This window comes from Anser brachyrhynchus, assembly GCF_964034855.1.
Source record: "Anser brachyrhynchus genome assembly, chromosome: 7".
In the NCBI taxonomy this organism is placed as follows: Eukaryota; Metazoa; Chordata; class Aves; order Anseriformes; family Anatidae; genus Anser; species Anser brachyrhynchus.
In genome coordinates this window covers 11,055,968-11,072,823 of record NC_137701.1, presented here as the reverse complement: position 1 = coordinate 11,072,823, position 16,856 = coordinate 11,055,968, and the positions used below count along the sequence as shown (strand labels likewise).

The following is a 16,856-nucleotide window of genomic DNA, read 5'->3' as shown; positions in this document are numbered from 1 at the left end:
CTAAGGTACAGGTGAAGAAGGGCAAGGAGGAATGAGACCAGGATGGAAGCTGTCACAGCAGCGTCGTAGATGTTACACTGATTTCCAGTGGAAGCCTGGATTTTCTGTGCTAGACGGTGCAAGTCCCTTGTATGTGGGATTCACTTGAAATTCAGCACTTAAGTAACTTGTCAGCAGCTTGTTAAATAAACATGCTGGCATATTGAAACCGCAATGGCCTGATTCAGCCTTATATTCCATCAGACACACTGCCGCTATGGTCCCCCGTATGTAAACTCCGAAAAAACCCACTGTCAGTGAAAACAGTGAAAGGACTGTATTTCAGAACTAAATATATCCCTCTTATCCCGTGAGAAAGAATAACAGGCTGTCATTCACAGCCATATTCCCAACCATAACTCATATGCCTTCATCCTCTCCATAGTCAAATCAGACTTCCTGGCTGTAGACAATCGAGTCTTTTTTTTATACATCCACCTGAGCTTGCTTGGTGGCATACACGTCTGGGGACAGCTCTTGTCTTTCCATTGGACATGCTTTGTATTTTCCATCAGTCTTTGGTTCTAACTGTCCCTGTTTTTCAAATTGGTAGCTTAGGGTATTTTTTCCCCCAGTTATATGCCTCTTTCATCCCTCCTTTTCTGATTCTGCCTCTCTAGCTCCTTGTGAATGTTTCTGCTACCCTTTTGCTCTGCTTCTTGTGTCAGTCCATGCCACGTTTCTTTTTTCCCCACTTGCTTCCTTTCTTCTTTGCATTCTATAGAGCCAAGGCTGAAAATGTCTTTTCTACCTCCTTTGCTTGCTTTTCCAAAGAGATCTTTCTGTGGAGCAAGGGCTGTAGTTTGGGAACCACTGCTCTGTGCTTCCTGTTCATTTTTATTCACCTTACTTCTAAGCTTTTCCTTACTCTTTCTTTTCCCAGAATATCTTTTTAACACCTCTCCTCTGCCAGCCACTGACTCCCCAGTACCTCTCTGTCCTTCCACCAGGCACCAGTGGGACTCCTGATGCTTTTTTCTCTGCCTGCTCCTTGTTCCTGTATCCCAGCATATCTTCATTCACTCTGCGGCAGGAAAGGGGGAAGTGGGAGAATTGGTTCCTCCACCTGCTCTGTATTAACTTGCTGGAGAAGATACCTCTCTGTGGTAGAGTGAAGTGAAAAATCTGCTGGGCTGGGTCCCTTCCTCTTCCCCTTGGAATTTACTCCCTTGTTCCTTTCTTATTGATTAGGACTGTGCTGTGCTGCTCAAACGAAGAATAGATCAGACTGCAGAGCAGACCCATCTGTGCCAAGCATGGTAGGTATTGAGATGGATTACTGAAACAGAAACCAGCAGCAGACAGAAATCCTGTCTGCTGTGTGGGGACCCTGCTTGAGAAAGTAATACAGAAAATGCAGTGTGGGAGAACTGCGACCTAACGTACCCATTGTGCAGGGCACTACTGCAGCATTTCCCAGAAAAAAGCCCGATCCAACCTTTAAAACATGTGGAGCTGTATTATAATAAGCTGCTGGCAAGTGCAAGCCCTGAACCTTACTGGTGTTTGTGTCTGTGTGAGTATCTATGACAACAAATAAATCTGCTGTTCGGGAAGTGTCCTTGAGAATATCAGTGGGGGGTTGTTGCATTATGTCGGCAACACTTAGCGTTTTCAAGCTTTTAATTCCCAAGTATTACTGTAGATGGCTATGAGTACTTTAGGAAAATGAACTAATTAGTTACAAGATTTTTCTTCTTGCTTGCAAATGGGACCAACTCAGAGTAATGCTATTTACTTTAGCCGATTCCAGACTTTTGGACGTATAAAGGAATGAATATTTTTAGGAGCTTTAATGCTAAGCAGGAGGTTTAAACTCAAGGTCAAGGGACCCTGAATATCTGTGAGTCCTTTTCAGCCATTTAAGGAAGGTAGGAAGGGAAGCTAACCTAAATTTGTTATAATGGTCAGTTTTGCCTCTGTAGTGCTACAAATCCAAAAGTAGAAAGTGAGTGAAGCCAGGAATTCAGCCTGCAGAATAGTGCTCGGGATGGGTATGTCTGTAAGAACTGGGCTGGAAGTGACTGGCATGACAGGTCAAAGAGCAGCCTGCCCTTGGACTAACGCTGTGGTTTTGGTCCTTCAGTTTTCCCTTGCTGAACAGCAGCTGTAACACCCAGTACACATACTGAGACTTACTGCTTTGATCTTGCTCGCTGCATCCATTTTGCTCCTGTGTGTCACTGTGCTGTTAGGAACAAGAGCAAGAATACACGAGGCATCCCCTGCCTGTGAGCAGAACCATACTCCTGGCTGCCTCCAGACTGTGCCGCCTAACCTCCTGAAACTGGGCCTGTAATTGGGAGGCTAGAGTCCCCTGTAAAATATTTGGAAGAATTATGCACCAAAAACATGATTCTGAGAGCCAAATCATAGGCAGCACTGGGTAGAGGAACGTGCTGTAAAACCTGCTTCCTCTCTCATCTATCGGTGCCTTCTCTGGGGCTTCGTGGTGGGTGTCTCTTGTGTCGCTGTCAGGCTTGAAGCACTCCTAGCTCGAGCATCTGCCTGCTCTTGTTCTCGTCCCCCTTGTGTTCTACCCTCTGATGATTAACCTTCTCCAGGCTCTCATCTTGTGTTGACAGCCAGACCCATTTTCCAGTTCTGGCGTTAGCACATCCCCACTGTCACTGCCTGGCACCATCCATTACAAAGCTCTGTTTCTCAACTGATCACAGATTTTTCAAACTTTTGACAATTTGGGCTGAAAGTTTAGATGCCAAACATCCAACTTACAAATATAGCTCTGAAAATACCATCCCAAATGATTCAGGTTTTTCCAGGAAGGAGACTAGCTGCAGACACCATTTTGCCAATGCTAAAAATGCAAATATCTAATTGGACCTATCCTTTTGATCTCATGATGTAGGACAAGGAGCTGCAACCCTCTGGAACAGATATATCTTTGCTGTCCCTGTAAAAATCCTACCTCCACAGGCTGAGTCTCTAAAAAATTTTGCCTACAGTCTGTAGTCACCAGAGTTTTTAGGGCTTTACAGTTGAAAACTGCAGAGGCAGAAACTGGGGTTGTGAGATGGGATGGTGAAACACAGAATAGTTTGGGTTGGAAGAGACCTTAAAGCCCGCCCTGTGCCACCCCGGCCATGGGCACGACCCCTGTCACCAGCCCAGGATGCCCCCCCACCCCATCCAGCCTGACCTTGGGCACTACCGGGGATGGGGCACCCACAGCTCCTCTGGGCAGCCTGGGACAGGGCCTCACTGCCCTCAGAGGGAAGAATTTCTTCCGTGAATCTAATCTACATCTACCCTCTTTTAGTTTAAAACCATTACTCCTTATCCTGTCACTACATGCCCTTGCAAAAAGTCCCTCTCTAAAAAGGTTAAGTCTTTCTGAGCAAGTGATTTAGAAGGAAGCAGGTTGAGGAGAAAAGTGGAGGAGGAGGACAGAGTGGTCTGAAGAAGAACCATGCTCGTTACGGCTTTGTAACGTGTGACTGTTCAAATCTGAACGAGCTTTTAATGCCGCTAATGAATAATTTATATGCAAGTATGGCAAGAGGTGTGCAATGCAAATCATGCCCAATGAAAAGATGAATACGTGTCTGCAGATGCTTGAAGTCCTGAGTGTTCCTGCAAGATGCTGAGTCCTCCATGGCACTGACATAGTTTTCCCTGAGCTTGCACTGGTGGTGAACTGCTTGGAGAGCAAGTCCTTGGGGTACAAGAGCATGCTCTTCTGTCTGTAAAACCCTTGAAACAGCTCTGATTTTGTTAAACTTGCGCCTAAAGTACATGAACCCCTCTTTAGAAGCTAACAGGAGTCTTCTTAGGATAAGGACTTAGCTGTGCTAAATAATATCAGGACCTGACCCCATTTTCAGTAACAAACTGTCAGTCAAAGGAGAGATCATTCAGGTAAGGTCACCAACAACTTGTAGTGATTTAAGATATCTGAATGTCTATCTGGAAGGGAACAGCAGAGTTTGGAAAGCTGGTGCAGATGTGTTTATGTGCAGCAGTGGCTCAAAAGTTACGCTGAAAACTGGGAATCTTGACTTGCACCTGAGATATTTTAATAATCTTATTTTTGTTCCTTGATTATTTCAAACTTTTGAAAGTTCAATGAACAAAATAGGAAATTAAGTAAGAGCAGCAGGGTCCTTTGCATATGTTTTTAATCACTATGCAGAGCTGCCAATCACTATAAATTGAAGTGTAAATTCAAGGAGCCTTACAAAAATGGGAAAGCAACATATTTCAGAGTTTGTTATGATTTAGAAAGCAGAACCATTGATACTATCAATGCGTCTCTGGAGGCCTGACACCAGGGTTCAACTGGTATTACTGTTGCAGATACCCGCTACCAAGATTTATCTGTGTTTCACCAAGTATGAGAAATATATGAATCCAGGGGATTCCTGCTGATCCCCCCCAAAAGCCATCAAGCCACCTCCATTAATGTCAGCGCTCTCATAAATTCTTAGCACGCACTGAAGTAGGCAACTTCTGCCACTGCACAGAAGCTTCCAGAGGTGTCCCCTGCCTCCTGTAAATCCACGGACACCCAATAAAGTAGATTAACTGCAGATGGACTTAATAACAGTTGCCCCTCCTTTGGAATTAGAGGGGTTCACACTTTTAAAAGAGGACAATGGTGTTCCCACAAGCAAGAATGACTGAGGTTTTTTTTTTTTTATTGGCTATCAGATCTTAATAGTTGATTCCAATCAAAGGGAAAACAGGTTGCAGAACTGTGGGCTGCAGTCCTGGCCTCTTCAACATCCTGCTTCTCAGATAATATTTTTATTTAATCCTCGGCACACACTCTCTGCTCTCCCCCACCATACACAAACAACCCTCTCGTTTATGATAACTTATTTTCCCTTTGCTCAAAGAAACCTGGTGGGTTATTTGTTCTGGTACTCCTCTGGTAAGCCAGTGATGCATCTGCATTCCATTCCCTAGCTCCCTCCAGCCCTGAAGATGTCTGCCAAAATTAGTCAATGGATAACTACTCAGTGGAAGCTTTAGGAATGTGTTAGGAAAGGCTTGAACATTACCCATTAATGTTTACAGCTCCTAATTATGTTAATTAATCACTCTTAGAGGTTGTCTCACCCTGCAGCCCAGAGGCAGGATTTCAGTTCCCACAGATGTGCTCTGAACTAACCGGCTCAGGCTCAGATGGCGGCGTGACTGCTTGCAGCAAGGGGCTCAGCATAGCTGACAAAATCTCTCTGTAGGGTCCTGTGCAGGTTTTGCTGCCAGGGATATGCACTCTCATGGCTGTGGTGTTCCTGTTGGATTTTGAAGCTAGCTTTGAGTGTCTACACAAGGTACAGTTGAGCACCTGGGTGCAGGCTGAGCCATGCCCAGAAAGGCTGATGTTAGATGTAAGCTGTTCCTGACGAATGGCCTTTTGGCTTTGCAGGAAGACATACAGACAGCACCTTGTACTAGCACTAATTGTTACAATGCAGAGGTTACTGCCTTTACAAAATCTAAAGTTGTTACCTCTGTCAGAAAACAGAGGTGAAGCTATGGACTGAAAAACGGAAGTCATCTCTTCTGTCCCTTGCTTGGAGGTTTTGTACAAGACAAATCTTGTCCCAACATGAAATACAGCAACAATTCTGGATAAGTTGATTTAGAGACAACAGGAGTATCTCCTCCTTAGATTTTTTTTTTGGAGTACTATTATTCAGCTTTCCTGAACCTTCTCTCTTGTTCTCCGTAGGCCTGATGAAAGAACAACATAGAATTTTTAGTATTTAGCCAAAATTTAGCAAATGTGCCCATTTGCTGTAGTATTGATGTCTCTGTAGTTCTGCAGGAAGACAAAGTACTGGGAGAGAAGACCCCCAAGCCTCTGCCATCCCCTTCCAGAGCTTCACCTCCACAACTCAGAGCTTGTCCTCGCCCTCCTGAAAAAAGGCTCAGAGGAGAAACACCTGGCTGCAGAGTGATTCAAAAGAAGCTTTGACTTCTTTTGTGACATTCTCTGAAGAACTCACTTTGTGCAGGCTTTCAGTGCACTGAATACATGAGGCTAGGAGAGGGTATGATCAACTTCAGTGAGCAGATAAGGACGGGAGAAAACTGCTGCAGATATAGACCTCTTTCTGAATTAGTTCATCTCTTCCTCATCTGATGCGATTTGCAGACAAAAAAAGATTCCCTTATTTATCCCCAGTTGCAGAACATCCTGTTTTTTTACATTGAGCTCACAGCTACTTCTGGCTGGTAATTTTTGCACCCAAATGGAATGTTGCATACAAGTGGCTTGTGAGTGCGTGATGATCCTTTAATGATGGCAGGGAAAACAAGTAATGACAATATGGATTAGGTGAAAGAGAGCGTTTCATCACCCATCTATAAAAGCTCCTGTGGGCAGTAACTCCTGTCTGTGCTGAATATAAAGCACCAGATGCAAGAGAGGCATTCCTCTGTAGGTTTCTATGGGAGAAGTGCCCTTGCAGGGGTGGCGGAGAAGAAGGAAAGGCATTTTTAAGGGTAATGGGGCATTGTAAAGAGTGGACTGTGATTAAGGGTCTGGTACTGTGTCTATTTGGTCATGTTCCAAGGAGTTCCAGACTGGAGCTTGCTCTTTAAAAGAACTGTCTGCCATTGTGTCTCGCTGCACAGAAACTAGTTATTAAGCAATTTTCCTATCAGCTGTTTTGTGAACTGGTGCCATATTGTGCAGAGACTGCTCTCTGTACTGCTTGGTTCCTTGGAAAGAGCTTCTGGCAGGCTGAGGGCACGTCCAGTAATCCCGACGGGGCCGGAGACTGAGACGGGTCCAGATGGACTCGGAGTGACACAGCTCCTCCGACCCAGGGCCAAGGGAGCAGAGGGCAGGGGTGGCGTGGGCTGGCATGGCCAAGGTGCAATCTGTCTCTGTCCTGTTGGCAAGACTTCGGCTGCTGATGGATCTCCTGGCAACTTGCACACACGTTAATATTAACTTCATAAGGAGCAATGTGTTTGGAGTGTGAAACGCGATATGGGCAGCGCCTGACACAAATGAATACTTGCCCTATTCTGTGGAGTTTCAGTGCAAAACCTCTCTATCCATTCATCTTCCTCTTGCCTCCTCATTGCCCAACCCCTGCTACCTAGGGAGTCCTGTGAACAGGCATATTGGCAGTGAACTCGTTTCAACAAAACAGTCCTGTGAAAAAGGGAAATATAACACGATCACTTCCTATTTCTATCTCCCTTCCTCTGCATCAAAGCCTGGGCTGGCTGTCAGGAATGCTCCAAATGAATAAATAAAGCACAGGAACCCCCCGCTTCAGAAGAAGTCTCACTCGCTCACCATGAGGCCTGGCCAATTCTTTTTCTGACGGCACTCAAGTCAGCAGGCAGAGTGAGAAGATCATTCAAAGCTAATCAGTAAAGTGTAAACCTATTATGAAAGCACATTTACCCCTCGCCTCCTCCTTCCTCGAGAAAACCAATCCCCAAATCTGTGGGAATAACACATAACGTACATAAAAGTTGCTATTACTTAGATCCCCTGTTATTAGGTCAGCAATGCCACTGATGAAATGCTCCCCAGAGCGCTGAGCAGAGGCATATAAATCCTCCAAGAAATTCACAGCATAATTTGTTACAGCTAGAGGGCATAAGATACATTACAGCAAAGCCTGTGTATTAGGCTCTCCCCTGTGATTCTTCAGGCTATCTCTGGTAATAAAAACCTCATCTTGATTTCTGATCCTTTGTATTGATTTCTGTCAGAGCAGACTTTTCTTAGACAAAAATACTACAACATTTTTCCATATAATAAGGGAATCCTTCTCTACCCTTCTCCCCACCTTTTTTTTTTTTTTAAATTTAGGGATGAATCCAAGAAAGATTTGTTATCTGGGGACTGTTGGTATACACCGTGGAGAAGACAATGACGACAGTTTTTGCATATGCAGTGCAAAACCCTGAATGTGAAATTAAGAGAAAAATGTTTCTGGTCTGGAATAGCACAGGAAATTGAAAGTAAAGCCCCAGCTATGTAATTGCTACATTTTAATATAAAACTCTGTTATTAATATAATGGATGGAATGTGTGGGAGTCATTTGATTAAAATCCAGGCTCAGAGGTATATAATCACAGCAAGTATTAATTTTGGAGCATTTCTACTCCTGTTCCATGAATAACATAGCTACCTTGAAAAACAGGGAGGCCTACAGGTAGATTGCATTATGTTTTTTTTTTTTTCCAAATGATCTCAACCGTTCAAAAAATCTTTCTTTTTTTTTTTAGTATTGATCACAGGAACAAGGCAAAACAGAAATCTAGAAAGCTGTATGTGAATAATCTGCCACCCACATAAGAAGAGCTCCATAAAGTTTAATACAGATAAAAAGAATGATGGACACTAGGGTTATTAATTGTAGTGTTACATAAAAAAATATTTTTTGTTATAAAGTAATTGAAACTTTTTTGTTCAACCTATTCCTCTGGGTTTTGCTTCTTTTTTTTTTTTTCAGAGCCTATCTTCATAAGAAGTTGTCTTGGTTTTTGAAATGACTGAAGCTACTCCTATTCCCTTGTGCAAACAAAGTGGTAAATATTTATAACAGTTCTCTGTATAAGAGGAGAAATTTAATACGTGCTCATTGCTTTTGTAATCTGATAGTAGCTGTGCTGAAAGACAACACCTGCTAATTGTATTTCCTATCACATCCCTTTCCAATTGAAGGATGAAGTATGGAAGTTTGGGTTTATTTTTTTAGTACATACAGCAAAATTCATTCAAAAGAATCTTTGTTCCCTTTTAGCTATCTGTTTATTTAATAGACTACGGAAAATGGTAAACTCTGTCAAAAAGCCTAGTTAAAGAATAATTTATAAGCTACATTTAGATGTTGATCTCGTAGACTGGCTTAATGGAGAGCCAAAGTATATCCTGGCAGGTAATAATGTAAACCTTGACACTTCAGATCTGGCCCACTGCTCAGCAGGACAGGCAGGAGCAAGACACAACTTGGCTCTGCCTGACACACGTGCTTCCCCTGTGTAGCAACACGCTGATTTTTCTTTCACCTATTTTGGAAGCAAGTGAATGTGTCTGCCGGGAAAATTATTTTGGTCATCTCAATGAAGGTCTCCCGTGAAGAGCATCGTGGCAGGCAGCTCGGTGCCTCCTCTCTGTCCCACAAACCACGGCATCACTCAGCCAGATCCACATGAGCTGAAATATTGGGTGATGTCCAGCCTCCGCGGAAGCTGATGGCAGCTCTCCCGCTGGCTGCAAAATGGGGACGGGGTATTATCTGCCACATTGCTAAGTCACTAGAACAGATTTTATTAATGAGATCTGTCTAGTCTTGGCTGAAATGGGCCTTAGTGATTTTTAGGTAAGCTGAGGGACGGTTCATTTAAAAGAAGATAGTAACAGGCAGTATGATTGAATGCACTGCTCTGATGGCAACAAGTCTGTTGCTGTCCCTCTGCCACCCGATAACCCCACACCCAGGCACACCATGTAATTGCCATAAACTCACATGCAGCATCTCTTTTAATTGTGCTCCATCAAAATGATCTGTTTCAGCCTAAAACTGATTTTCATTTCATTTTAAAAATCAGATTGTTTTAGATGGGTGGGTAGAGAAGCAGTTCTCTCTGTGGTTATAACACAAGATCAGAGGGGAGCTGTTTTCTCAGTCTTTCTCAGTTGCAGAAGAACAACTTGTCTGACTAAAGCCTTGTGGATAAGCAGTGTTGTCGCTGATTAACTCTGTGTGTGGGTGTATCTTAATCCCATTTAATACAATCACTTGCTCCGGAAAAGCATACCCATAAAGCTATCTGAGAACAGTTAATGTGGTGCTTATACTCACACATTGGCTTTAATCTTTGTTAATTTTCGAGTCTAGATGAGATTCAAGACTACTGAACCTGACTAGATCAGACCAGACAACTTTCTGGGTAGTTAAAGACTCCCTACAACTTCTTTAATCACATATTTATATGCTGGGATACTGACTCTGTCTGCCTACAGTCTTGAAGTCTCATCTGAAGTTGGGCCCCTGGGCACATCTGGGATATAAATTTAACAACAGGGTCCCATTTTGCTTGTAAGGCTTCCTGAATAAGAAGGCTCAGCATTTAAACTCCACTTTCCTTCTTCAGAGTATTTCACAGATACATGAGGCTCAGGTCACTTATAAAATAGGTAGCAAGGGTTTTGATGAATAGCTCCTTCAGCCACTCCTCTCTGCCTCCAGTGATCAAACACTGGTGTCAGCTTCCTCCAAATGATTATTTGGATTGGTTAGGCTCTTTGGTATCTGCTGTTACTGCCTTGATAGGAAGGATTTTACTTTTAATAGTATCTTGTAACTGTTTTTAAAGAGGTTTACAGCTGGGTTTATTCTCTGGGAGATTGCCTGTTCTCTGTTAATCTCCTAAAGAAACAATTATACACAATATTTCAGCTAGCTTTCCTCAACCTCTAGCAACAATATAATTGGACACGATTGACCTATGCTAGAGAATTACTATTAGATGAGTAATATTAAGCAAAGGAAATAAGATCTTTCTGTACCTCAGAACATGGGAGTTGTGGGAAGAGGCAGGAAATGGCAGCTCAAGCACTGTGCAGTCTGGGCCCTAAGAGCAGGGTTGATTTAGGGGATGGGGAAGTGCTTTGTGAAAACTGAGGTTTGTAAAATCCTGTGTTATTTTTAAAGGAGGGCTAGATGGGGTAAATATATACTAGAGTCTAAAAGGTAGATAAGATCCAGAAGTACAAGAAAAGAAAAATGGATTGTGATAAACCTGTGTGCTATTTTTATGACTTTTTTTTTTTTTAACAAACACAATTGCTGTTGTATAGTCACTAAAGCCTGACTGAATAGTCAAGGGATAAATAAGAATAAGAATCTTTTCATGAGAAAGATTTCATCAGAAAGCATTTGTGTTTCCAACTGGAAACTACACGCCAGTACACTGAAAGGTCCAGTACACTGAAAAAAACACCGAGTGATGAATGGATGTGACACCAGGTCACAAGATGAATACAACCCCTGTAACGTCACCAAGCAGCTCAAGACACAAAACCACTGGAAGTGATCATACGCAGAGCAGCTGAAATTTTGCTGATAAATCCTGGAACTTCTGGGCCCTGCTTCCCAATTTACTTTTACATACTAACCCACTGGATAGAGTAAATCCTGGAAAAAAATATCTGTATCACAGGAACAGTGTGTATTCCTTAGTATGAGGCTTTACAGTATTGCTGTATCAAAGTTGCCAGTTTCAAACTTCAGCTAAAGTAAACTTCCTGAGAGAACTATAGGTGTCAGCACTCAGTTTAAAAACGTGTAAGTATGTGCTTAACTCTACTGAGACGTGAAGTTTCACTGAGATCAGCAGCACTACTAAATAAAGTTATGTTTGGGGGAGTGTCTTCAAGGTCAGGCCTCAAGTACAAGCATACTTCAGACTCATAGAGGCTGACAGATAACACCAGCAGCAGGCACCTGGACTGCAGTACCAGTGATGTGACGTGATTTGCTAGAGGAAATAATTACTCTTCTGTCTCATGGAAGTCTATGTTACTCTCTTAAACCTTATGTATCCAGCCAGGGAAAAAAGTCAGCGTTCCTAAACTGTAGGTATGCTTTTTATAATTACAAAGCTAGAGCCCGACCTAGCATGCAATTTGAATGCATCCCCAGTTTAATCTTTGTGGGCCTGATTCTGCAGTCAGTCTTTCAAGGTGCACCTCTGATCCCTGCTGGGCTGTGTAAGGAATAATGAATGCTCTAGCCTGGGTTCCCCAATTATTAGCCCTGCTGCTCGTTCTGCAGGTACTGCTTGCAGTGGGATTGTAAAGTGGATTTTGCAATTTGTAAGAACTGCAAAATTAGGCTCCCTGGGGCAAATGGTTTTCTTGAGGGGCAAGGGTTTCTCTCTGCTCACCGACACTCGATGAAACATTGGCTGATCTGATCCTCGAGAGTTTCCTTGATATCAGGCCCCTCTGTTTCTCTCAGCTGGCCCTTGATAAATACCTCCTCGTTTCTCTCCTGGACCTCACCTTGCAGGGCATTTACTTGCTTGGCATGCATCTGTGAAGGGCTCATTGCCTTTAAGTGAGGAGGTAGGCTCTGAAAACGACAAGGGAAGAAAACAAAAGATACAAATGAAAAGAAACTTAATACACCCTGGAATGCCAGGTTGACAGTGAATCTCAGCTTAAGCCTTAACTTATTTGCGGGAAGCCAGGAAAAAAGCCCTATGCTCATAAAAAGTGCCTGGATGCACACAATGGCCTATTGTTAGTTTTTCAGCATTAATTAACAACATTGCAATGTACAAAAACAACTCTTTCAGCGTGGGATCCTCGGAGCTCAATGAGACAGGTGAGAAAGCTGCTGTTCTGCAAATGCCAACTTTATCCATGTCAGAAGGGTGCCAGAGATTTTTAATTGAAATTTCAAATGTTTGGACTTCCCATTGGTACTTTTTAATTAGCCAGTATTGTTTTTAATTTGTTCACTTAAAATTTTTATATGCACTGCTTGGTCAGTGGTTTCCTGGTATTTTGTTGCAGCTGGTCATATTCCTTTAGGAAATCGACTTCCCTTGAGGAACAAACAAACAAAAAAGAATAAACAAACCCCCAAACACGGCAATAAAAATCATAGCTCCCCAAGTTTCCCATGTTTTGATAACCTTGGCAAGAAGGACTTTTAAACCAGTTTCAAGTCTTACAATAATAATTTCTGCTCCATGATTGATTTTACATGTGCACTTTAAGAGAGATAAAAATGAAAGTCGTTCTGGTATGCAAATACAGAAGCATGAAAAATACCATCTGTCTGGGTGGTCTGAAACTTTATATTTTTTAGTTTGCAATGGCTGATAAAGTTAAGATGTTCTCAGTGTATCATGAGCTATTCCTAGCTTGGAAGGTAGAGAAAAGAGTATATTGAAAATAAAAAAAATTAAAATAAGCTTTGATTTTTTTTTCAATTCTAGAACAAAATATTTTCCATATACTTGGAAAGTATTTATATTTTATATTGTATGTCATATTTATGAATGGAAAAGAAGATAAAATCTAATAAGCTGGTTTTGTAATGCAGTGTGTTTTACTCCTCGAAGTCAGTGACTCACATATAGGTGGCAGCATATGTGAACAAAAGCCCAGGACTCTTGGTTTGCACACCCCCCCCTGCATTTCTGCTCCGGCCTTCCACCTTCAGAATGTATAGAGATTGTCCTCAAATCAGCACATCTCACACTAATTTAGTCATAAATTCTCCTTGCTCTGGTGATGTATTTTCTATTATGCTCCAAGTCCTAATTCCAGAGGACTCCCGCAAAGACAAAAAAGCTTCTATCAAAGGTTTGGCCAGCTTACATTTAAGATCTGTTATTCAGTGTTTTTCCATGCCTCAGCCAGGTTCCAAAAATCACTAACAAGTGCCAAGCAAATTTGGTTTCAGAAAGTACACAGCACGTTTGCACACTATCCAAAGTAAGCGTTAGAGGCCCCGTTCAGGAAAGCAATTTACTGCCCTGCCTGCATCTGCAATGTGTGACTTGCACTATGCAAAAGGAATTGGTCAAGGCCACCGGTGAGAAAATATTCAGAAGAATACAAGACGAGCAGCATGCATTTGAACAGCAGCTGCACATGCTCTGATCCTGAATATATGACCCAAAGATGCTGCCTTTCACCCTGAGATCTTATCTTCACCCATTTCTCACTTTCCATTAGCAGTCAAGTGTTTCCAGTTCTTCCCACAGCAAGTATTTTAAAGTATGCACAGGTAATGTTGGTGCTATTTATTTGTATTTTACCTGTAATGTTAAATGCACCTCAGAATAGCCATACCTAGCAGACGTGATGCTAATTCCTCAGTGCTCATTTGGAAACCAGTGGAGGGCCCAAGAGGCTTGCTTCCCAGATTGCAATCTAGAAACAAGATCCACTTCCCTTAGGCAGTTTCCCACTCAACTATTTGCTTCACTAGTGCAATGCTCAAGGGACTGCTGTTCTTAGAAGTTCCCATTAGAGTACTAGTGCCTAGAGGTACTGGTACCATTGCTGCTACTGAAGGGACGAGCAAGCTAAAGCCAACACAACTCTTCCATGTCTCTGTAGCACAGCCTGCAAATAGGCAGTGTGTTATGCACAGACAACCTGCTAGTTTTTCTAACCAGATGCTCACTAAGGGAAGTGAGGGTAAGGGATGTTTTATATACAAATATGTTTTCCAGCGTTTCCTGGGAAGATATGCAAGAAGAATAGGGATAAGGGAAAGAAACCTGGGAAAACAAGGAACTGAATGAATATTTCCATGAGCAAAGGTAGTTGTGGTGAATATCAGAGGTGTCCTGCTGGGTGGGCAGAAGGTTCCCCTGGCCCATCTCCTTTGGGACAGAGGCAGAAAAAATGGAATCAATGTTCAGGCCAAGGCAACTGGGCGCAACAGGCACAAGGATATCTCCAGCTTTAGTATGGCTGACTTGCAGTTGATGGAGAAAGAAAGGCTCCTCTACAGAATTTATCTGAACACTTAAGGATGAAATTTCATGAGCTGGCTCGTTAGATGAACAGCTTATTGGCACTGGAAATGGCCAGTTTCTACCTCCACTCTGTCTGCTGGATGGGTGGTCCCTGTCTTCTCCTGCACAGGCTCTGGCACTCACCTGACCCTGCAGTGAACCAGTCCAGCTCTCTAAGAAGTAGAAAATAATCTCCTTTATCTTTTCTCCCTCTCCCATCCCCTCAGGTTAATTCTCTCCCAGGATAATGAGGTGAATCAGTCAACCAAGGCGGCAGCTGAGGGCCAGAGCCATTGCAAGGGGAGCGGTGGGTGAGCGCAGAACAACACGGAGGCCCATGGAGCATGTAAAAATATGGAGGCAGAAAGGCCCATGCAGTAGCACAGCGAGGAGAGCTTCCCTTCACCATTTCTAAACCTCGTCTTCGCTTGGCTCCTCTTCTGAACTGCTCTCCAGTGGGTGCTTGGGGAGCCTGTGATGATCAGCTTCTTGTCACTGCGAATTTACTACCCCCATGTCTCATCAGTACCTAAGGCAGGTGAGGTAAGAACATGCCCACATGAGCAAGACCAAAAGTAGGAGATTCTTATCTCTCAGTGAACTAATACAGATCATACCTATGCTTGAATTCCAAGTCACGAAGCTCTAAGCTAACTGTCTCAGATGCTGATAGCAACAGAGCTACAGAACGTGCTCTGATGTGCAAAACCCACCCAAGGCCTTGAGTAAATATTTGTGCAGCTACCTGTCTGGTCTCCATATGGTTATCAATATGTCTGCTGATATTTGTGTATGAGCTGCAGTCAAAGCCCTAAGGCTGAAGTACAGACATGTCCTTCTACAACAGCTTATAAAAAGAAGCTCTGTTGTATTTGCCCTTCGTGTTTTCCTCATTCTCTTTTCCTTGTACTGTTTTACTTTCATAAAACAAAACAAACAGGAACCACAGGAAAACACCTACCCATGAGTCTGGTTACCCACCTTCAATAACTCACTAAAAAAAGGGAAAAAAGAGATGAAAGAGAAGAGGAAGGCTGGTTAAGACCACACTCTCATTGGACTGTCTTTTCTTCCAGACCTATTCCTTCCTTGCTGTTAGTATTTTCTAAATTAGGGTACAGCCACTGCTTATGCGGAAAAGAGTTTATTTACAAGGAGGAAAAGGCTGTTGCTGACATGAAACGTGCTGTTGCTTGATTGCTTCCATTGCTGGGAAAGTGGAGCTGGCTCGGAGCTAGACGGCCAGATAAGCCGGATTCACGGGGAGGAGGCGAGGGGCTGGAAAGGAGCCAGCGAGATAGTATGACATGGCAGGTACAAAAAGACACTTGATCTGAGTGGGAGTCAGCTCCGGCAGGCAAGCTGTTGTGAGGAGTAATGGCGAGTACGTTAATAACAAATGACTGCCTTTGAAGTTGGCCTAGCGGTGGACAGACAGTTGCCAAACAGGGGCTCGTCCTGTAGTGCAAAGCCTTGGAACGAGTACACTGCAATTCAGATGGGTGAGGGGGAGCGCGAAGTGAAGAGCCAAGCTGGTCGTGATAAATGAGTCCTGGAGGATTCGTGGCAGCCTAATGGGGAACATACGCAACGCACCCTGTTTATGAGTGAAGACCAGGAGGCCTACACATGTCAGGAACCAAAAGCTGGCTTCTGTTCTGGGGGAGGAGGAGGAAAGCATCGAGCAGCTGTGAGGAAGTCAAGCCACAGCTATTGGATTTTAAGGGAAGCTTTACAGGTGAGCATACAACTGGCCTGGCTTTTCATGCGGTTACTTTGACATCGATGCAGTCATGTCAACAACAAATGAATTGAACTTGGTGTCTCTCAGGATTTTCCAAGCAAATTCCAGCTGGCTGGGCATGAAAACTGACTGAAGAACTGCACAGAAAAATGGCAACAGGAAGAGCATGAATTTTGTTTAGTAACAGGAGGAATAAGGTTCTGACACATGAGGAAACACCAAAAGAACTTAGGTGTATGTGGGCTAACATGTAAAACAGAGACTTAAAAACTTAAAAACTGCTTCCTTGGCCTGTAAGAACTGATCCAAGTGTACTTCAGGGTGTGAAAGATCAAGATAAAGAATCAGTGTTAGAGTATAGGTAGGGAACAAGAAGATGAAATAGATAAAATTTGAGTGTGGAAGTGAATTTAACAACATCACCTAAAACAGACATATCAGCAGCAGGAGCTGCTGGAGAGATATACCAAGATGTCCAGATGATATTAGTTTAAAAATGATGTAATTGTACCATTGTTTTATCTGTCAGTTCTCTACCATCTGTTGTACATTTGCAATGCATTTTCAGAGCAAATCTTT

At 43.0% G+C, this 16,856-nt stretch overlaps 1 protein-coding gene across 5 annotated transcripts in view; it reads right to left on the bottom strand.

The window, feature by feature from the left end:
* DRC11 (dynein regulatory complex subunit 11) overlaps nt 1-16,856 on the bottom strand; it is a 109,094-nt gene that overhangs the window by 69,105 nt on the left and 23,133 nt on the right. For all 5 annotated transcript variants that reach the window (XR_013953526.1, XR_013953527.1, XM_080599457.1 and 2 more), the window contains exon 6: nt 11,936-12,123. Coding sequence is in view for 3 of the 5 variants with exons in the window: in XM_080599457.1 (XP_080455583.1) it covers nt 11,936-12,123 (188 nt within the window). In the remaining 2 variants the exon portion in view is untranslated. The remainder of the gene's footprint in view (nt 1-11,935; nt 12,124-16,856) is intronic.